This window comes from Halichondria panicea, chromosome 12 (genome assembly GCF_963675165.1).
Source record: "Halichondria panicea chromosome 12, odHalPani1.1, whole genome shotgun sequence".
Taxonomy (NCBI): Eukaryota; Metazoa; Porifera; class Demospongiae; order Suberitida; family Halichondriidae; genus Halichondria; species Halichondria panicea.
Window position 1 is genome coordinate 1,927,897 of NC_087388.1, and position 23,501 is coordinate 1,951,397.

General features: G+C 43.7%; 1 protein-coding gene across 2 annotated transcripts; it reads left to right on the forward strand.

Moving 5' to 3' along the window:
* Positions 1-30: 30 nt before the first annotated feature.
* Positions 31-23,489, forward strand: LOC135345048 (dynein axonemal heavy chain 5-like). 2 transcript variants are annotated; one of them, XM_064542383.1, is made up of 35 exons: positions 31-171; positions 320-461; positions 923-1,057; positions 1,405-1,644; positions 2,284-2,814; positions 2,888-3,001; positions 3,057-3,403; positions 3,650-3,857; positions 4,205-4,290; positions 4,471-4,777; positions 4,931-5,152; positions 5,713-6,883; positions 7,176-7,432; positions 7,675-7,893; positions 8,392-8,693; positions 9,276-9,516; positions 10,001-10,354; positions 10,564-10,935; positions 11,304-11,465; positions 11,770-11,994; positions 12,064-12,603; positions 12,862-12,948; positions 13,252-15,560; positions 15,817-15,886; positions 16,240-16,812; positions 16,939-18,786; positions 18,981-19,745; positions 19,911-20,232; positions 20,333-20,406; positions 20,973-21,398; positions 21,458-21,559; positions 21,615-21,775; positions 21,940-22,249; positions 22,370-22,429; positions 22,729-23,489. In XM_064542383.1, the coding sequence occupies exons 2-35, from the start codon at positions 333-335 to the stop codon at positions 23,269-23,271; spliced, it is 13,812 nt and encodes a 4,603-aa protein (XP_064398453.1). In that variant the 5' UTR covers positions 31-171; positions 320-332; the 3' UTR covers positions 23,272-23,489. The 2 variants fall into 2 exon arrangements, with proteins under 2 accessions (XP_064398453.1, XP_064398454.1); XM_064542384.1 differs by having other exon boundaries at positions 41-171; positions 330-461.
* Positions 23,490-23,501: the final 12 nt, after the last annotated feature.

Genomic DNA, 23,501 nt, shown 5'->3' on the forward strand with positions numbered 1-23,501 from the left:
TATTGATAATGGGCGTGTCACATCGTAACTTGCTATGCTGCCTATAGGCCTAGCCTGCAAGTATTAAAAAGCAGAAGATAAAGATTAAAGAGCCAGACTACTGTATGTACTACAGTACATGCATAGATTATAGTATAGTATAGTGCAGAAAATTATGAATAGACGTCAGTGGTAAGTAATTATTTGGTGTCACTATAAATAGTGTGACTTGTTTATATAGTGTTTTTTGCTTTTGTTTGCTTTTGTTTTTGCTTGCAATGTAATCTAGTTGCTAAAACCAGACAAGGGTACAGTTAATAGTTAATTGATTTATCTGCAGAATTTGATAGATCATGGCTCAGAAAACTGAAACGTTTGTGCCTCGAGTCCCCTCGGCTGTGCGTCGTCATGCCAGGCGTGATCTCACAGGTGGCAAGAGAACGAGGATGAGTGTTCAACCAGATAGCCTGAGGGAGCAACAGGTTAGTTACAGTTTAATAGAGTGCCACACGGGTAGTATGGTAGCTATGAGGTAGTAATTTTTATGGCCACCCTGCCCAGGTAGTGCCTCAAAATATTGTTGCAGTTTGACAAAAAAATTCACACACACAACTCCCTCATGGTACTTGATGCATAACATTTTGCTCAAAAGCAATGCACCTTTCTGCATGTTTGTAAAGTATAAAGGGAGCTGCATGTAACACAGCTTGTGTGTTCTTCGATCGTTTTTACTGGTGTCAAGAACACAACGTGCTAAACACCAGTTTATACTGTGCTAACGAACAAACCAACCTGAAACTGTTAGCAAATATTAGACTGTCTCTGTATAAGGTTATACTATGCATCGATATTTTGAAATCATCCAATCTGCAACTTAATTCTTAATTAAGAATCCCCAGCAACTATTAATATACTATTACAGTAACTCCTCCCCTCCATGCAGACCAAGCAGCGAGAAGAGAGGGAAGCCAAGAGAGCTACAATGGATGGGAGATATGACTACATCCTCTCCACCGTGTCAGAGCGCCTCGGCATGAGCATAGAAGATGCTGAAGACTTTATGTTAGAGGGAGAACAGGTGAGAAACCGATACAACAACTGGGTATAGCGTAAGTATAGCAAAGCGCTCGTAAAAAATTTAAGTTACTGTAAGTGCATACAATAGACTACTGTTGTACACATGCAGTGTAAATCTATTTCAGTGTATGCGACGTAAAAACTTTTCCCTATTATTTTTTGTTTATGTGCTTAAAATCAATTTACCAAGAATGCTTATTTGCTCGACCTATTTTATGAATACTGTCGTAGTAGGTGTATTCATTGAAGTTTTGTTACAGATCTATGACCTATTGCCATAAACATAGCCAATGCATGGTCTAACTGTATAGCTTTATAAGTGTGCATGCATGGTTACCTTCTTTACAGCTGAAAGAGTTTGAAAAATTCTTTTCTCCTGGAGGACGAGCGGTGTTAATATTCTTCTATCAACCACCTAAAGAGGAACAGTCTGGAGAGGGTGGTGGGAGCAAGGCAAACCTTCCCTACAGTGCTAACGGGCGGAGATTATGGATCACGGATGGGACTGAAGATGCTTACACTGGGACCTGTCTGTTCTTCCTCAGGATTAACATTCAGAAGGCCATCACAATGCTAAATGTTCATCAGGTGTGTTTTAGTAATACAGTAGATATTTATGCCTCGGTGCGCATGCGTAAGCAAAGTATACGGTAGTGTGTTTGTGTGTCTGTGTAGACAGCTACAGCTGCTCAAGGAACAATGAAGTGCAAGTAAGAGTTTCTATAGGCTTCTAGTCATGTTTACTTGGATTTAATTCGTGGATTTGCAAATAATGCTTCGTTCTCGAGTTATGCCTAGTTTTGCTGACTTGGAATGTCATTGCAGCCTTTTCTCAGAAGAGTGCGTAGCAAAACTTGTCCACGGAGTGTTGCTACTCTACTTAGTAGTTAGTTCTGCACTAGAACGCTAGCTATTGGTAGCTACAACAGTGAGAAGAGAGCTGCAAAGCTCTACTGATGCAGCCATTAATCTTATAGGCTTTAACTTTTGGCATCGATCGTTTTAACAACAATCATGGTCGATTATTACCCACTCTTGAGTTCTGGATTCTACCTGCATGCAGCAAAATTAATTAATGCAAAAATGTTCATCAAATATTCATGATAAAATTACTATTAGTATATAGCTTTATGTTATGTAGCTTTGGCACCTCCACCGAGCACCCGCGGTGCTTTTATCTACCCATCAGTTGTGACATACATGTACATGTACTATACATATATACAGGAGATATTTTTTGGCTCCTTGGAGTCAAATGGCGATGGTCTCTTGGGGGCCATAGAGAGACTCCTTGGAGACATATTCATCCCAGCTCTCACTAATAATGAAAAATGGAGTACTCTAACAGGACCCGAAGGACAGGCCTCCAAAGTGGCCTTCCTCAGCAAACTGTCTTCGTTCGTAGCCGTAATAGCCAATGCACGAGCGAGCATAGCGAATGCTGTGAAGCTGACTCCATGCTCTCATCCAGTCCTAGCGGGCATCTCCAGCCCTGCAGAGATCATGGCTGTTGCTGGCCAGCCAGAGACAGTGGAGGCAGCAGAGGACACCACTCTGGTCTGGTGCAAGGAGATCGAGCTCATCCTCACTCAGTCGGAGCAGATGCGTAAGGAATCTGACAGTGTGGGCCCGAGAGCTGAGCTGGAGCACTGGAAGAGGAGAATGGCCAAGTTTGACTCCCTCACCACCTGTGTAAAGAGCCCTCAGTGCAGAGCAGTCATCAGTGTGTTGGTGGCCAGCAAGTCCAAAGTCTTGCAGGTAGGTCAGCCTTTTTCACCTGCCAATAGCCTGGTAAATATCCGTCTCCTAAATTAATGTGTCTTACATGCAGAGGTGGAAAGATCAGGACATGACCATCACTGATTTCACAAATGAAGCCAAAGACAACGTTAAGTTCCTGTACACTCTGGAGAAGTATTGTGAGCCTCTCTACAAGTGCAATCCAGTAAGTACCAAAAATACGTTAAGAGCACCCCCTGCTGACTCAGCAATCCCCCCAGGTGACAATGTTAGATGCCATTCCAGGACTCATGAACGCTATTCGCATGATCAACAGCTACTCTCGCTACTACAACACATCTGACCGGATGACGGCACTTTTTGTGAAGGTGACGAACCAGATGATTACAGCGTGTAGGGCCCACCTCACGGACAGTGGTTACCACAAAGTGTGGGAGCAGGAAGTGGGTGTGGTTCTTCAGAGGATCTCTGAATGCCTCAAACTCAACGACGAGTACCAGGCGGCCTTCCAGAGGACCAAGGAGACACTCAGAAATAACCCAGACGAGAGGCAGTTCGATTTCTCTGAGATGTACATGTTCGGGAAGTTCAACAACTTCGCTCGCAGGTAACATCTTCAGTTTATGTATGCCATGAGAAATACACTGCATTAAGTATGATACATGTACACGTGTACCTAGAAATCGTTGTGTATAGGCAAGAGTGCGTAAAGTGTTACTCTTGGTATGATATGAAGCTTTCCAATTTTTGTACTGCGTTTACATTCTGCAATTACACATCTTAATTAGTCTGTAGATATAATTGCACCAAACATACAACATCACATGACCAAGTTCCACATGCTTGTACACAGACTGTACAAGATCCAAGAGCTCCTGGAGACGACCATCACCTACTCCTCCTTAGGCCACTCTCACATCGAAGGGATCGAGACTCTACATAACAGGTTCCAGCTGCTCGTCACAGGTATGAAGAAAAAGCCATACGATATATTGGAATATCGCAAAACTGAGTTCGTCACTGACTTTGAGGAGTTTAAACGCCAAACTGCTGACATCAAGGTCCGTTTTCACAATTTAGGATCCTTGTTTAGAAAATAATGCTGTAGTTATACCAAGGGCGTATAAAAGAAGAGAGGGCATGCAACTCCTATATGAGCAGAGTTCAAACGTGGGCGGATGATTGTGCATGAAATGCTAAAAATAAACATTTCTATTTTTAGCACTTCATGCAAATGCACACATTCCTCCGCCCACGTTTGAACTCTGCTAGCTACGTGTACTGATTGTGGAGTTGCATGCCCTCTCTTCTTTTATACGCCCTTGGTTATACTGTATTGCCCTACTCTGTTTGAATATGCTTGGTGTTTGTGCGTATGTCATCACAATTTTTTCTCACTTACATGTAGGACCAAGTGGTTGCCTTGTTCGATGAGAGGTTTGAGCAAATGCCAACTTTTGACAATGTGTATGAACTGATACAGAGATTCCACCGGTAACTGAGAGCTCACTGCATACTTATAATGATATAATTCTTACTTGTATGCATGCATAGAGTTAGGGTACTGCATGGCACCCTATGCTATTCTTACCTGTACGTACATTGATTGTGCATTCTATATTTTGCATTGGATTTGATATGTGGATTCACATCAGTGTATAATAATCATCACAGGCTACAGCTGCCTGGGATCCCATTTGAGGACAAATACAAGCAACTGATACGTCGATTTGTACGAGACCTCCTCCTCGTCGAAATAGGCTACAATGAGAACAAGGAGAACCCGCCGATTGCTCGTAACCTTCCCCCAATCTCTGGCAAGATAGCTTGGGCCCGACAACTCTATCGGAGGATCTCTGGGCCAGTGGAAGTGTTTCAGAAGAACAAGGAGCTGATGGCTCTCCCTGAAACCAAGAAGGCTATCAAGAAGTACAATCGTCTGGCGAGAGTACTCGTCGAGTACGAGCTCATCTTTGTGCAGGTGCGGGGGTGGGAGATGGCAAGTGTGCTTTCCATACGTGGGATTAAAAAATCAACACAACTGTTACAATTGCACATATATTACGGTACATGTGTACGTTATACACACGCGTACATGCATATAGACTTGGTTCGATATTGTGATTTTTTTCAGGCATGGGGACGTGAGATTGAGGCGGGGCAGGCCAGTCTCAACTCAACAGTGCTTGTACGTCACCCGGAGACTAAGAGCCTCCATGTCAACTTCGATAGGAAGGTGACGGAGCTATTGAGGGACATCCAGGTGATGAGGGGGCTTGGTATTGAGGTGCCAACTCAAGCTCTGACCGTGTACTCCCAGAAAGCTGTCATCATGGAGAGATATAACTGCGTTAATGTACGTACGTTGTATATGAAAAGTCTACCGATTGAGTCGGAAATACATATATACCGTATCTTCTAATTTATCGGACACTTCTAATTACCCCGGACACTCTTTTGGGCAATTTTCGTTGTTCTAATACAACAGACACTCCAGTACTTTAATATTACGGACAATACCTTGAAAAGTTGAGTTACTATTCATTAACGGCAAGTAAGACTTAGAGTACTGCAGTTAGATAGCTTTGAGTAGCTAGTTTTAGATAGCTAGTGCAACTATTCAGTCGTACCCTGTTCTATTAAACTTAGCTAGCTCACATGCAGCTGCTTATTATTCCGGACACTTTGCATGCTCTATAAAAATCTGTTCCAATTATACCCGGACAATTTCCAAAATAATTATTTTTTGCTGTCCGATAAATTAGAAGATATACGGTAATACATACGTACTGTAGGTGTTGTCTCTTTAGTACATGTAGTTTAAACTTGATACATAAAATCAATTGCTTCTTTTTAAACAAAGGAATCAGCTGTGTGTATGCCTAATGCAAATACTTATGTGTTCATAATCTGCAGCATTTGGTTCTTGAGGATCAGCGTATCAGAGACAAGATCCCTGAGTTGTTTGCCCCCCTCATGATACATCACCTTGACGATTTGAACAAAGCTCTTAGTCCAGGTCTCACCCTTATTCGTTGGACCTCCCTCAACCTCCCGGCTTTCATTGAGGCAGCACTGTCTGCACTATCCAAAGTGGAGCTGCTTATTGATAGAGTTATCAGTATCCATGAAAATCAACTCAATTTTGTCTTGAAAGAAATGCAAACTATACCACTCTGCGAGTTACCATTGGATGAGACGTTGACAGTTGAAGAGTTTATATCGACTACTGCGTCCTTGACGAGCAGTGCTACTAAAATCGTCGATACAAAGAGTCAAATTGTTGAAAAAGCTGCCAATGAACTGATTTCACTTCTTACTGGTCCAGAAGTTGTTTTGGAGAAACCTGACGATGAATCATCTCCTGGTGCGATGGCTACCATAAGAATGATAGAACAACGAACAAAACTGCAGCATGAAGCCGAAAACCTATTGTTGTATTTCGAGCAATGCAATATCGACGCACAAGTGCAGCTGTTGAAGTCTAACCTTGAGGCTATTCGCAAGAGAATCTACGTGCCCACACAGACGTATACCGACTATACTCACAAGACTCTGACGACTCATTCACCGCTCTTCAAGAGTGATATTTCTTTGGTCCTCCCAAATGTTGTCATGTCTCCCACCCTGGATGACATACAGCAAGGTCTTAACCAGGCCGTCGGTTTAATCACTGCTCTCACTAAGAATGTAATACGCTGGGGGCAAGAAACACACACCCCCAAACCCCCTGAGGGGAAAAGGCCCTCTAACAGCCGTACAGACATTCGCACACGAAGTCGAGTTTTGATACAAAGTCAGACAACCTCTGTTCAACTCAAAAACTACTACAGACCCGTATCAGAGCACAAGGAAGTCGTGAAACTGGTTGGTGCACTTTCAACAGCTATAAACTCGACAAAGAAGCTTGTTGATGGCAGTAAGGATGTATTCACAGTGTATTCAGACCTGTGGAGTGAGGAGCAAAGCACGAGCATTGAAGAGTACACTAGCAGGAACCCGAGTGTTTACGAATTCAACAATAAAATGGAGGAATACATTGAACTGGAAGCAAAGATTATGGCTGAGCCCGACCTTATAGCTGCAGGTACAGTATAATTATGCTCACGCGTAAATAGTACGTATATGTACAGTAGATGTAGTAATCCTTAATTGTGTTAGGCTCGAAGAAAGTGTGCTGCTTGTGTTGATGTGTCATACATGTATGTACAAGTCCGCTATAATTATAGATTCTGTACTGCTGTATCTATACAGATACAGTGTCTTGTACATTGTATACTGTAACCCGGGTCCATACGTGCTAGGAATGTTCACAACGTCATACATTATTATAATAGTAGAAATGCTGTTTTTATAAGCATTTTTCCCACCAAACACAGGTACCCTTTGTCTGCACACAGAGAAGATCAAGCTAGCCCTTTGCACAGAGGCAAAGAGTTGGAGAGTTGCTTTTGGACGTGCCATGAACACCAAGTACCAGACTCTAATGGAGGAGGTCAGTGGGTGCCTGGAAGACTGGATTAAGAAACTGAGTCGACCACTAAATGATCTTGACGATATCCGAGGGGTTATGGCCGCTCTGAAGGAGATCAGGGAGAATGAAATACGCATTGACATGTCTCTGGAACCTATTGAGGTGTGTACAGTAACAGTACAGCATGCATCCAGTACGACACTGTTTCATTCACTAGCTACATGTATAAGTTTCACATTACAGTACATCAAAACTATACGTATAATTATACACTACATGTGAATGGCCAATGTGTAATGGTCGGATAGTACAAATGTACGTACACGTATATCAAGATAGTATAACATACCATATTACTGTTGTTACCATGCATCGATCCATATATTATAATCATACATGCACAGGAGAGCTACTCTCTCCTCCAAAAGCATGGCATTCAAGTGGCCATGGATGACCTTGAGAAGGTGGATACACTTCGCTACCTCTGGTCCAATCTCCACGAGCAGATCGTCAGAATACAGGGTGTACTTATGACTGTGCAGCCAAAGTTCAAAACCAGCTTGGAGGAGAAAGTGGTCGGGTTCAAGACGGATGTCACCGCTTTTATGGGCGACTACACTACAGTAAGCTATAGCAGCTGTGAATGCATCAGGAATTAGAAACATTTCTGGTTTTGAAATACATGTATGAAGCTTTAAAAGTTCAACACTTTAATATAATTATGTACCGTATTACTAGAATGTTTTGCGAGCATCAAACATTTGCGAACTTTGCGAGGGTTGATCAATTCGCAACAATTAAATCCGCAAAACCTAAATTATTACTAGTAATTACACATGATCCTTTCCAGAACGCAATAATTAGATCGCAAAGGGTCAAATTTTCTGCTGATTTGGCTCATTCGCAAAGGTTTTTCACTCGCAAAATATTCTAGTAATACGGTGTAGCACTGAGCTTACAGGTGTTATTATTGAATAATTAACCATCATCTACATGATCGAGTGTAGCTATCCATTTTCTGTAGAAATATGGGATACATTTTACAGTTTTAGCTCTCTTAGTAGTCTATAGTAAGGAATTAGCGTATTGTACGTACATCATTGCTTTGTTTTTCCGTACAGAGTGGTCCCAATGTAATGGGGATTGCCCCAAGAGAGGCCAGTGACAAGTTAGTCATCTTTCAGACCAAATTTGACGACCTCTGGCGCCGTTTTCAGACCTGTTCTGGAGGAGAGGAGCTGTTCGGAATGGAAGTAACCGATTACCCAGATCTGGTAAGGACTAAAAAAGAGCTCAACCTTCTTCAGAAGTTGTATGGGCTATTCAACACTGTTATGGACAGTATCGATGGCTACTACGATATTCTGTGGAGTGACGTGGACATTGAGAAGATCAACAATGAACTGTTAGACTTCCAGAACAAGTGAGGGTTTATTAACACTGTACACATACCAGAGTACACACGTACTTATGCCGTGTAATCACAATCGAAGCGTCTAGTTGTGTATATAGTAGAACCTCGCTAATCCGAATAGAGCGGGACCAGACCCCATCCGAATACATGAAATTTCCGGATTAACAGATGTCATTAATTGATTATGAATATCATTAACAAAGACACTTTTGTACATGTATTATGATATTACTGTGGCCAGAAGGGAAGCTGCTAGCTAGAATAGTCTTTATCTCAACTTTCTCTCCAATACAGTGAGTCTTGTGACCTCGCTCTTCGTTTTCTTTGCAGTGGCCATTGTCTTGAGCAATTTATCAATAAAATTATTGCTGATTCAGCTAAGCAATTTACATTGCGCATGCGCAGTACTCTATTCTACTGACAGCCCCTCCTATTTTTCAGTTTGCCATTTTGTCCGGATTTGCGAGGTTTCGGATTAAAGGGGTCCGGATTAGCGAGGTTCTACTGTATATATATAATCTTTAAGATTGTTCACTGCAACCATTGCAGCTTATAGGATATCCATAATCTCTAAACCACTCCCTCTCTCAGATGCCGTAAACTCCCTAAGGGGCTCAAAGAGTGGCAAGCGTTTAACGATCTCAAGAAGAAGATAGATGATTTCAATGAGACGTGCCCTCTACTGGAGCGGATGATAGACCCCGCCATGAAGGAGAGACACTGGCTGAGGATAGAGGAGGTCACAGGGTGGAAGTTTGATGTCGAGTCCGAGGGTTTCCAACTGAGAAACGTTATGGAAGCTCCACTACTGAAGAGTTTGGAGGACATTGAGGTGTGTGTGCGTGTGTGTGTGTGAGCTAGGGGAGGATATTTTATTTACCCATGGGCAGTTTCACACCATTCTGAATCTTTAGCTACTTTCTCAGCTACTGAGTAAACAGAAAATGTGCTGCACATACTGTACATACCGTATAGCGGGTAATTTTCGTGGGGCAAAATATTTGTGGTTTTCGTGGTTGGAGGTCTGACCACGAATATTTTACCCACGAATGAAGCGACCTTGCCTACCTTTACCTACAATCCAAGCAGCAACCACGAAAATATTACCCATAAATGTCTCAATATTGCTGAACCACGAATATTTTGTCCCCCGAAAATTACCCGCTATACGGTAGTAGGACCGAGATATAAATCATGGGAATTATACCAAATTCCCTATACAATGGTAGCCATTGGAAAACCCGTTACATATGTACAGCTGTTGTTGTAGGATGCCTATAGTGTATTCAGCAGTACTTTACCCCCCCCCCCCCCAGGACATCTGCATCAGTGCTGTGAAAGAGAAGGACATTGAGATGAAGCTAAAGCAGGTGAAGGCAGACTGGGCAGTGCAGAACCTCTCCTTCTCTGGGTTCAAGACTCGTGGAGAGCTCTTGCTGAGAGGAGAGGACACATCAGAGATTATTGGGCTCATGGAGGATTCTCTCATGGTGTTAGGGTCACTCATGTCCAACCGCTACAACGCTCCTTTCAAAACGGACATTCAGAAGTGGGTCAAAGACCTCACAAATACAACGGAGATTCTTGAGAGCTGGTTGGTCGTGCAGAACCTGTGGGTGTACCTGGAGGCCGTGTTTGTGGGTGGAGACATCGCCAAACAACTGCCCAAGGTCAATCTGTTTACTGTAGCAGCGTACTGTAGCCAGTGGTAGGCCATACGTATAATCTCAATAGAGGAGGGCTGTAAACTACATGTATTCCCGATTAAACTAACCACTGTGAATTTTCATCTCCTCTATGAATCTGTTGTATCATATTTCATGAATACATACATGTACATAATGAGAATAGGCGCCTAATTTCATCTCCTCCATTCCAGGAAGCGAAACGTTTTCAGAACATTGACAAGTCGTGGATCAAGATCATGACAAAGGCTCACGAGAACTCCAACGTGGTGACATGCTGTGTGGGAGACGAGACACTCGGACAGCTGCTGCCCCATCTCCTGGAGCAGCTGGAGCTCTGTCAGAAGTCCCTCACCGGCTACCTCGAGAAGAAGAGACTCGTCTTCCCACGATTCTTCTTTGTCTCAGACCCAGCACTCCTCGAGATCCTCGGACAGGCGTCTAATTCTCATACCATACAAGCCCACCTCCTGAGTGTGTTCGATAATGTAAAGACAGTGACCTTCCATGAGAAGGATTATGATAGGATCACGCACATCCACTCTAGAGAACCGGAGACCGTGGAGGTGAGTGTGTTTGGGTGATCCTTAACTTCTTCACGTATTCATAAACTCTTCATTGTGTGTATTTATATGTATGCTCAAAAAGCAAAACGGTATAGCCCGAATTTTTGGGGCACATATATTTCGCTAAAAGCATTTCGTTGAATACATGTTGCTATTTAGTCAAATTACATTGTGTCTTCCGTTAGCTGAGCATTTTATGGAGTTAATTTTCGTAGAGGGATTGCTAACAGCGAAAAAATTAAACCTCCTCGAAAATTTCGCGCTAATACGGTAGTACATTATAATTACAATTGTCGATATTAATGAATTAAGTAGTTATTTGACCTACGTAATCCTACAATATCATTAGCAACCCCCTCCTCCTATAGTTGGAAAAGCCGGTCATGGCCCAGGGCAATGTGGAGGTGTGGCTTGGCAAACTGCTGACAATGTCTCTGCGTTCGGTCCACTGTGTGATAAAAAATGCCGTCACTGCGATCAGAGACCCCAACTTTGAATTGCTCAACTTCCTCGACTCGTATCCTGCACAGGTAAAGAGTCGCAGTCAATTTGGCTTTTATATACACGCACATAATTATTCATACAGGTAGGTCAACATTAATTTTTGTTTGCATTGTTGTGTGATAAACCTGAAGTTCTAAAAGCTACTATTTTAGTTTTAATCCGACTTTAAGTTATCGACAATCACTATATACTGTACATTAAGTCCCAAAATGCCTCATTTGTTTGTTTGGGGTCCAAATCAACAGAAATTTTTGAGCAATCAAAGATTCAATAATATAATTATGTACACGTAATGTATTATTTTTTATATGCTACATGTACCATCCGCAGATTGGTCTCCTTGGGCTACAAATCATCTGGACAACAGACTCAACAGAAGCACTCAAGCATGCCCGCTCGGACAAGAAAATCATGGCTGCTACCGATTCCCATTTTCTCAACATCCTGGACATGCTTATTGAAGTGACCACAAAGGAGTTAGCGAAGATTGAGAGGAGGAAGTACGAAACTCTCATTACCATCCATCTCCATCAGAGAGATATCTTCCATGCACTGGTACGGATTAATTATGCAATTACGTCTTTGGAAGTTTTGTCATTTTATTGGTTGTTAATTTGCACATAGGTGGACCTGAAAGTCAAGAGTGAAACAGATTTTGAGTGGCTTAAGCAAACTCGCTTCTACTTCAATGATGATACAGACAAAGTCATTATCTCCATCACTGACGTCGACTTTATCTATCAGAACGAGTTTCTCGGCTGCACAGAGCGACTTGTCATCACCCCTCTCACTGACAGATGCTACATTACACTGGCCCAGGCTCTCGGGTTCTCAATGGGTGGGGCTCCGGCAGGACCAGCTGGCACTGGCAAGACAGAGACCGTCAAAGATATGGGGAGGGCTCTGGGAAAGTACGTAGTGGTGTTCAACTGCTCCGATCAGATGGACTTCCGAGGACTGGGTAGGATCTACAAGGGTCTGGCTCAGTCTGGGAGCTGGGGCTGCTTCGACGAATTCAACAGGATAGAGTTACCCGTTCTCTCCGTGGCTGCTCAACAGATTGCCACTGTGCTAGCATGTAAAAAAGAGAGAAAACCGGAGTTCATTTTTACTGACGGAGATGTAGTAGCCTTGAATCCTGAGTTTGGACTCTTCTTAACAATGGTAAATATGAAATTGGCACTTGTATGTTGCAACGTGCGTGGTTAGTAGAATTTTTGCTTTGTCATTAATTATAAAGAGCGTGTACATTAGTACAAAAGTACGTACACAATTCATGTACCGGTATATGTACATGCACATACATGTACAGCTTACATCATTCCCTCTTCGAGGTCAATAAGCCCTTGATCAAGAGCAGTAGACTGATGTCTACTGATGTCTATACATTTAATCTATTGCTTGCTTATTTTCTCCCCACAGAATCCTGGTTATGCTGGTAGGCAAGAGCTACCTGAGAACCTCAAGATGAATTTCAGACCCATCGCTATGATGGTCCCAGACAGAAAGGTACGTGAAGCTATTTCATAAGCTGTGAACTGAAGTGTAGCTATGAGTTTGTCCCTCACTCAATAATTATTTGTCTTATAAAAACCTATTAAAGTGATATATATTACATACAAGTACATGTACATGCATTGTACGTAGTTCTTTACTGACCGTATGTACACTGTACATGTATGTCTTGTAATGCAATTACGAAGTACATGCATGCATCTCAATGTGAAATAGCTACACTGTACATGCAATATACGTATATAATTATTGTAGGATATACTATTTAAGTATCCCTTCACTCCCTCATGCATGCAGATTATCATTCGAGTGAAGTTGGCCAGTTGTGGTTTCCTTCAGAACATTGTTCTCTCAGAGAAGTTCTACACTCTCTACAAACTGTGCGAGGACCAGCTCTCCAAACAGGTCCACTACGACTTTGGACTCAGAAACATTCTCTCCGTGCTCAGAACTCTCGGAGCTGCCAAGAGGGCCACCAAAACCGATACAGAACTTACCATTGTAATGAGAGGTCTCAGAGACATGAACCTCTCTAAGCTAGTGGACGAAGACGAGCCTCTCTTCATGTCCCTCATCAACGATCTCTTCCCGGGCATTGAGATAGCCAAAGCCGTGTATGAAAAACTTGAGGCGGCCATTGATCAAGAAGTGCGGGCAGCGGGACTCATTAACCACCCATCTTGGACTCTGAAGCTCATCCAGCTGTACGAGACACAATCTGTACGTCACGGGTTCATGGTCCTGGGTCCAACGGGCACGGGGAAGACCAAGTGTATTCACATCCTCATGAAAGCTATGACAGACATTGGCGTACCTCACAAGGAGTGGAGAATGAACCCTAAGGCCATCACTGCCTCCGAAATGTTTGGACGTCTAGACGTGGCCACCAACGACTGGACAGACGGTATTTTCTCAACTCTCTGGAGACGTTCACACAAGTTGAAAAAAGGAGAACATATTTGGCTTTTGTTAGATGGACCTGTGGATACCCTGTGGATTGAGAATCTAAACAGTGTACTTGACGACAATAAAACGTTGACTCTGGCCAATGGGGACAGGATTCCTATGTACCCGGACAGCAAAATTGTATTTGAGCCTGATAATGTGGACAATGCATCTCCCGCCACCGTTTCCCGGAATGGAATGGTGTACATGAGCTCGTCAGGCCTGGAATGGAAGCCCATCATGGAGGGATGGCTTCTGCACATGCTGGCGGAGAAGAAGGTCACACAGTCCGAGGCAGACATATTGACAGCTCTCTTTGATGCTTCCTTTCTCGATCTTTATCTTTATTCCACCATATCCTTCTCTGCTAAAATGAAGCTCCTTCAATGCAGCTATATCATGCAAGCGTGTCAGCTCCTGGAAGGCCTTATTCCAACCAAAGCCAAAGACGATAACACCTCACTTCCCAAGTCACATCTAGAGAAGCTGTATATCTTTGCTGTCATGTGGAGCATGGGGGCACTCATTGAACTCGACGACAGAGCCAAAATGGAGGCATGGCTGAGAGAAACTAAGAAGGAGTTGAACCTCCCCGTCTGTGCCGAGGGTTCAGGAGATACCATGTTTGAGTTTACTGTGGACAAGGCCGGGAACTGGGAACATTGGACCACTCATGTTGAGGAGTATGTGTACCCCCACGACAGCACGCCCACTTACGCCTCTATTCTCGTTCCCAATGTGGACAACGTACGAACAGACTTTCTCATTCATACGATCGCCAAACAGGGCAAAGGAGTACTCCTGATTGGAGAGCAAGGAACGGCCAAAACGGTGATCATCAAGGGCTACATGTCCAAATATAACATAGAGGAACACATTGGTAAGAACCTGACCTTCTCCTCGGCCACCTCCCCCGGCCACTTCCAGCGAGCCATCGAAAGTTACATTGACAAGAGAGTGGGGACCACGTACGGCCCACCAGCTGGCAAGAAATGTACTGTGTTTATTGACGACGTGAACATGCCTCGAATCAACGAGTGGGGCGATCAGATCACCAACGAAATAGTCCGACAGTTGATGGAAATGAAAGGATTCTACAATTTGGAGAAGCCTGGCGATTTCATACACATCCAAGATCTCCAAATCATGGCCGCCATGATTCACCCCGGAGGAGGAAGAAACGATATTCCCTCAAGACTAAAAAGACAATTTGTTGTTTTCAACTGTACCCTCCCTTCGAATGCGTCAATCGACAAAATCTTTGGTGTGATCGGTAAAGGCTACTTTTGTAAGGATCGTGGATTCTCCATGGAAATTATCTCGATAGTCGAAAAACTAGTCACCTGCACTCGAAAATTGTGGCAAGCTACAAAAGTCAAAATGCTTCCGACTCCGGCTAAATTTCACTACACGTTTAACCTCAGAGATCTCTCTCGAATATGGGAGGGCATGCTCCACATTACCAGCGAGCCACTGACAAGTATTGTGGTTCTATTAGCTCTATGGAAACACGAATGCACAAGAGTGATTGCTGATCGATTCACGAATGCTGAAGACAAGGCGTGGTTTCAGCAGATCATCCCCCGAGTGATTGAGGAGGAGATAGGGGCGGAGACTAGTCGACTGATTCCTGAGGAGTCCTATTTTGTTGACTTCCTCAGGTAACACACTTATTGTTTATATCACAACCTGTGTAGGCTATCTAAGTAAATTTCCTTCCTCATCTATAAAAAAGAGCAAAACCGAGAGTAGAACCTATTACTTATAGTACTCTATTAGGTGCTAAACCACTAATATATAAGTCGTCAGAGTTACATGTAGTCGAAATGCATTCTGCCCCCAATTTGTGTATTTGTACTATAACAGCCTTGCGTTATTGTTTGATGTTTTATATATTCATTATCATCTCCAATGCAGAGACCCACCAGAGCCAACAGGAGATGAGCCTGAGGACTTTGAGTTTATCGCTCCCAAAATTTATGAACCAGTGAGTTAAATTGCAATCAGCTACAAGTACCATGTACATGTATAGAACGTTAAAAGTAGCGATCGTTTTTTTACTGAAGATCGCCATTTGTTCTATAGTTATGTGCATTTACATGTGTGTATCTTTATTAGATGTATATGTTATATGTAGGATACTGTACAGTCTACTCTGTAGTTGTACAGTGTAATCACAGAACTTGTCTCGGGACTGTGCATGCTGCACTAAGAATTCCAAACGTATATACATGTACACGTGTATGTAAATGTACATGTACATTCATTATTGTTGCTACTGTTTGATAAACTTACTTTCTTACTAAAAGCCTGCAATTGTTTTTCTTTCCATGGATGCAGATACCAGCTTACTCGGAGCTTCAAGAACGTCTAAGTAACTTTCTACTTCAGTTCAACGAGACTGTTCGAGGATCAGGAATGGATCTGGTCTTCTTCAAAGATGCGATGGTCCATCTGATAAAGATTTCTCGCATCATCCGCACAGACAGAGGAGCTGCTCTACTGGTTGGAGTTGGCGGGTCAGGGAAACAGAGTCTCACTCGATTGGCCTCCTTTATTGCCGGCTACAAAACGTTCCAAATCCAGCTGTCTCGATCTTACAGTTCCAACAATCTGCTGGAAGATCTGAAGGTCCTCTATCGAATTGCGGGAGAGCAGGGGAAGGGAGTAACGTTCCTCTTTACTGACAACGAGATCAAAGATGAGGGGTTCCTCGAGTACATAAACAATGTCCTCTCCTCTGGAGAGGTGTCCAACCTTTTAGCTAGAGATGAAATTGACGAGATTAACTCTAACCTCATCCCCGTCATGAAGAAAGAGTTTCCACGGAGACCACCTACACCTGATAATCTTTACGACTACTTCCTCTCTCGAGCCAGACAGAACCTCCATATTGTGCTCTGCTTCTCTCCGGTAAGTATATACGACTTTCTCTTATGCTAATATGATTAGCATAAGTATAATAATGTAATTATGTCTTCTGTCCTGCATATAATTATACTCCTATAGTATTGACATATGACACCATTCTCTGTGTAGATTGGTGAGAAGTTCCGAAGCCGTGCCCTCAAGTTCCCTGGAGTGTTCAGTGGCTGCACTATGGACTGGTTCAGTCGATGGCCCAAAGACGCTCTCATTGCTGTGGCCCACCATTTTGTTGGCACTTTCGAAATAACATGTACAGATGAAGTCAAAGATGAAGTAGTTCAGACAATGGGTATCGTACAGGACTTTGTTGCCGAGTCATGCCTCAACTATTTCGAAAGATTCCGAAGGTCCACCCATGTCACTCCCAAGTCTTACCTCTCCTTCATCAACGGCTACAAGGGCATCTACCTAGAGCAGAAGAAGCACTTGGACCAACTGGCAGAGAGGATGAATACTGGTCTAGACAAACTGCTAGAGGCCAGTAAAAGTGTGGCCGAGCTCTCAAAGGAGCTCGAGGTGAAAGAGAAAGATCTAGTGGTCGCAAATATCGAAGCAGAGAAGGTGCTCAAGGAAGTAACAGTGAAGGCCGAAGCCGCTGAGAAAGTAAAAGCATCTGTTCAGGTTGTGAAAGACAGGGCCCAAGGTGTAGCCGATTTAATATCTGCAGACAAAGTCGTGGCAGAGGGTAAACTGGAGGCAGCCAAGCCGGCTCTAGAAGCGGCAGAAGCAGCCCTCAAGACTCTCAAAGCTGCAGACATAGCCACTGTTAGGAAACTGGGCAAGCCTCCCCATCTGATTATGAGGATCATGGACTGTGTGCTACTGTTGTTCCAGAGGAGACTAAATCTTATGGCCCAGGACCCAGAGAGGCCGGGCCCAAAGCCGTCCTGGTCCGACTCTCTAAAGCTGATGGCCCAAACTGGTTTCCTTCAATCTCTCCAGAACTTCCCCAAAGACTCCATAAACGATGAGACAGTAGAGCTGATGGCCCCTTACTTTGACATGGAGGACTACAACCTGGAGACGGCCAAACGAGTGTGTGGCAATGTGGCTGGTCTGTGCTCCTGGACACAAGCCATGGCCGCATTCTTTTCAGTTAACAAGGAGGTGCTTCCTCTGAAAGCCAACTTAGCGATCCAGGAGGGCAAGTTTCGAATCGCTCAAGAAGAACTAAATGTAGCAAACGCCCAGCTGGCAGAGAAAGAGAAGGAGGTGGCTGAAGTGAGAGCTATGTACGAGGCAGCCATGCGTAAGAAACAGGCACTGCAGGATGACGCAGAGACTTGTAAGAGAAAGATGACAGCGGCGTCTGCTCTAATTGAAGGACTGAGCGGGGAGAAAGTGAGGTGGACTGCGGCATGTAAAGAATTCAAGGCGCAGATTAGCAGATTGGTGGGTGACGTCCTCCTGGCCTCTGGTTTCCTCTCCTACTGCGGCCCCTTCAACCAAGAGTTCCGAAAGATACTGTTGGACTGTTGGAAGAAAGAACTCACCACTCGAAAGATCCCATTCACAGACAATCTAAACCTCACGGACATGCTTGCTGACTCAGCTACTGTGGGAGAATGGAATCTCCAAGGTCTGCCAAACGACGAACTCTCCGTTCAAAATGGCATCATTGTCACCAAAGCAACTCGCTTCCCCCTCCTCATCGACCCTCAGGGCCAGGCCAAAAACTGGATCAAAAACAAAGAGACCGGTGAATCTTTTCGAACCACCACCCTCAACCACAAATACTTTCGTTCTCACCTGGAGGACTGCCTGTCTTTGGGGAATCCCCTTCTCATAGAGGATGTGGAGGAGGATCTTGACCCCTGTCTGGATAATGTCCTAGAAAAGAATTTCATCAAAGCTGGTTCCATGTTGAAAGTTAAAGTCGGTGATAAAGAAGTGGATGTGATGAAAGGATTTATGCTGTACATTACCACAAAACTCCCCAACCCTTCTTACACACCAGAGGTATATTATATATGTATAATTTGGCTTAACAATTATGTGTGCCAGTCATGCCAATTTTGCAAGACAGTGCCTTAATTTATTGACTATGCATGTGTGCTTACATGTAGATCAAGGTTCTGATAGGCCAAACTCCTTAGCAAAACATATAATGTCACGTACATTTCATGGTATAATTATGTACATGTACATGGTAGATCTATGCGAGAACGGCCATTATTGACTTCACTGTTACCATGAGAGGCCTTGAGGACCAGCTACTGGGTCGTGTGATTGTGACTGAGAAGGGTGAGCTGGAGTCTGAGAGGGTGAAGCTAATGGAAGAGGTGACGGCCAATAAGAGACAGATGAAGGAGCTTGAGGATAGCCTGCTTTATCGACTCACCACCACCAAAGGCTCTCTAGTGGACGATGAATCTCTTATTGACATGCTCCGAACCACTAAGAAAACGGCTGAGGAGGTCACTCACAAGCTACTGGTGGCGGCAGAAACAGAGATCAAGATCAACCTGGCTCGAGAGGAATACCGTCCAGTGGCTGCTCGCGGCTCTGTCCTCTACTTCCTCATCATGGAGATGTCTATGGTCAACGTCATGTATCAGACATCTTTGCAGCAGTTCTTGGGCATCTTTGATATCTCCATGCAACGTTCTACTAAGTCACCAGTCACAACCAAGCGTATAGCAAGTGTCATTGAGTATCTAACATTTGCTGCCTTCAAGTACTGCATCCGTGGGCTTTACGAGCAACACAAGTTCTTGTTCACTCTTCTACTAGCTCTCAAGATTGACATGCAGAAGGCTGCTGTGAAACACAAAGAGTTCCAGACCTTGATCAAGGGCGGTGCTGCCCTTGACCTCAATGCCTGTCCCCCGAAGACGTCCAAGTGGATCACTGACATGACCTGGCTGAATTTAGTGGAGCTGGGAAGTCTGCCTCAGTTCCAGGAAATTCTTTCACAGGTACAACGTTATACAAAAAATGTGGCTATTTATAATACTGTTTACTGCATGTAGGTGTACTGCATTCGTTTATCAATACTTTTCGGCTTGTACATGTACACTCCACTTTGTTGTATGGAATGTCTTCACACTCACTGTACATGCACCACAAACACACGCTTGTAGATTGGTCGCAATGATAAAGCTTGGAAGGTTTGGTTTGACTCGGATGCCCCCGAAGAGACCCCCATACCAGACGGCTACAACAATTCCCTTGATACATTCCGAAAATTGCTCATGATTCGATCGTGGTGTCCAGACCGTGTGTTGCCTCAGGCTCTCAAATACATTTCAGAGTCCATGGGGGTCAAATATGCTGAGGGTGTTATCTTGAACCTGGAGGAAATGTGGGAGGAGTCTAACAAGCGAATTCCGATGGTATGTTTCCTCTCCATGGGGTCCGATCCCACCAACAGTATTGAATCGCTCTCCAAGAAACACAATTTCAGTAAGTGTTACATGTATGTACATGGTCGATACAATGAGAGTTGTGTACACTGTATTGTATCTAGAGTAGACCTTCACTTAATTTGTCTATTCCTATACAGCTTTTGGCTCTGTGTCTATGGGTCAAGGTCAAGAGGTTCATGCCAGGAGACTTATTGGACAATGTCAACAAAATGTAATTGTACAGTAGCTAAAGTGCATTTGTGTTGAGTTCGACCTTCATAATACACTTCATACCATTGGATTCCTTGTTAAAAAGCGCTTCTGTCTATAGTGCTAGCTGTATAGAGCTGTATAGAGCTGATTAGCTCCAACCATGCACCAGCTATACATTATAGTAAACATTTTCTATGTAGAAATGCCTGGCATACTTGTCAACCACATAGCATAAATGAAGCCACATAACTTCTGGGGCCGAACTCAACGCAAATAGACTTTAGACTATAGATTGAGTCTGACATATACATAAGGAGTTACACATTTAATGTAAAGGGCTCATTCCACCGCATGTACGTATGACTTACATGCATACCAATGTGAATTAGGACTGAATTTAAGTGGATCTGGGCAAAATCTCCCCACCCCTTAACATTCTCAAAATCTTCCCCTGTGTTCATGCATATTCTCTTAACCAATAAACTGCTTCATCTTTCTATGTACTCAAACCTCCCTCAGTATAAGCCAATCTGATATCTGATATCAGTCTACTTTTGTGATATCAGTTACTTTTATTTGCTGCAGGGTGGCTGGGCCTTGCTCCAGAACACTCACTTGGCTCTGGATTTCCTTGACGAGCTCCTGGCAACCGTCATAGACACAGAGAATGTTCATGAGGATTTTAGGCTTTGGCTGACGACAGAAGTCCACGACAAGTACCCGATCAACCTCCTGCAGGCATCCATCAAGTACACGTTTGAGCCGCCTCAGGGCGTGAAGGCTGGTCTGAAGAGGACATACACCAACACAAGTCAGGAGACTCTGGAGTATTCGAACCTCCCTCAGTGGAAGCCGATGTACTACACTGTGGCCTTCCTTCACACCACGGTCCAAGAGAGACGCAAGTTCGGGCCACTCGGTTGGAACATCCCCTACGAGTACAACCAGGGAGACTTCAACGCCAGCAGTCAGTACGTCATGAACCTCCTAGACGACCTCGACTTAAAGAAGGTGAGTCCCCTGACCTAGCCATTATGAGAGTGTGAGGGTTGTGCCTTGTGTGCCTGTAGGGTGTGTCGTGGGGGGCAGTTCAGTACATGATTGGTGAGATCCAGTACGGAGGCAGAGTGACTGACGACTATGACAAGAGACTACTCAACACTTACGCCAGGGTAAGCGCTCATCCGTGACTCTGATATCTGACCTTTACCTTTTGTGTCCATTCAGCTTTGGTTCAACGAAGGAATGTTCAAACCATCCTTCATATTTTATGAGGGTTATAAAATACCTGTGCTCAAAACTGTTAAGGAGTACATTGATTACATTGAGAGCCTTCCGCTAGCAGACACCCCTGAGATATTTGGACTCCATCCAAATGCTGATATCACGTATGTGTAAAATATCTCAAAAAATATTATCAGCTCTTGTGTAATTTAAACAATACTGTAAATTTATATTTTCCTCACAACTGCATGTACTATAAATAATACATTTTTATCTTGTACGTTTAAACAAAATGCATGACTTGCACTCACATTGCTTTTGTGTTCAGGTACCAAAGCAACACTGCAAACCAGAGCTTGGACACGATTCTCTCCATTCAGCCAAAGGACAGCTCAGGAGGAGGAGGAGAGACAAGAGAGAGTGTGGTGTACAAACAGGCCGGGGAAATGCTCGAGAAGCTACCCTCAGATTATATCCCCCACGAAGTGAGGGCCAGGCTCAACAAGATGGGTGCCATTGCTCCAATGAACATCTTCCTGAGACAAGAGATCGATCGCATGCAACGTGTCATCTCTGTTGTACGTAGTACCCTCCAAGATCTGCAGTTGGCCATTGATGGGACCATTATTATGAGCGAGGTATTTGCACTTCAAATTTTCTGTACTGAAGCCATCTTATTAGGTTTCATACAAAATACTATACCCTGGCTTCTATATTTAGTCTATCAGTTTATTTGAGTGTGTCTCATGTGTTTGCAGAACTTGCGAGATGCTCTAGACTGTATTTACGATGCCAAGGTGCCCAAAGTCTGGGGAAAGGTATATGCATGCATGTACATGTACATGTATACATGGGTGTGCATGTGTGTACATACAGTATATTAATGTGTTTTCAGCTTTAGCTAACCTGTACATGTAATTGTTTTTTATTATTGCAAATTGCGAGTTTTAGCATAAATCGCAATCAAAAGATACACAAAGTGAGCATGCGCATGCAATTTCCCATGCTTTGCTTGAATTACAATCAGGCTTGTACAATGTCATTCACATTCGATTACCCTTGCATTCGAAGCCCGAAAAGTACGTACAGTCATGTACTATAACCGTCTTGTATACAGATATCTTGGGACTCATCAACGATTGGTTTCTGGTACACTGAACTACTGGAGAGAGACAGTCAGTTCCGAGCCTGGGTGTTTGAGGGGAGACCTATCTCCTTCTGGATGACTGGCTTCTTCAACCCGCAAGGCTTTGTGACAGCCATGAGACAAGAGGTGACCAGGGCTCACAAGGGCTGGGCTCTGGATAGCGTCGTAGTCCACAACGAAATGACCAGGTTAGGCAAGGAAGACATCACTGCTGCCCCAGAAGAAGGGGTCTACGTGTACGGACTGTTCCTAGATGGAGCTGGCTGGGACAAGAAGAATAGTCGACTGGTCGATCCCACACCTAAAGTGCTCTTCATTCAAATCCCAGTGGTGCACATATTTGCCGTCAACCTCAAGGGATTTTCGCTAGACCCAAAACTGTACATCTGCCCAGTGTACAAGAAACCTCGTCGCACTGACCTCACGTACATCACCTACCTTAGCCTGAGGAGCAACCAACATCCCGATCACTGGATCATGAGAGGAGTAGCACTCCTCTGTGACACTAAGTAAACCTATATCACTTTTTGTGTATACATGTACAATGTCATGTACGTATGCCCATCATTTTAAAACTGCTCACCCTAATTTCAATTATTGAGCTTAAAAACAATACATTTTTAACTATTATAATTATACATGTAACGTATTTATAAAATAATGCATAATTAATTTTGGTTGTACTCACCCCCATAATAATGATTTTTATGCCTGCCATTGAACTATAATAATACAGTTTTGAA

Coding starts and splice junctions, on each gene's coding strand:
- LOC135345048 (XM_064542383.1), top strand. CDS start 333: ATGGCTCAGAAAACTGAAACGTTTGTGCCTCGAGTCCCCTCGGCTGTG. Junction 4,778..4,930: donor ACGAGCTCATCTTTGTGCAG/GTGCGGGGGTGG, acceptor GATTTTTTTCAG/GCATGGGGACGTGAGATTGA. Junction 21,776..21,939: donor CATCCAAATGCTGATATCAC/GTATGTGTAAAA, acceptor TTTTGTGTTCAG/GTACCAAAGCAACACTGCAA.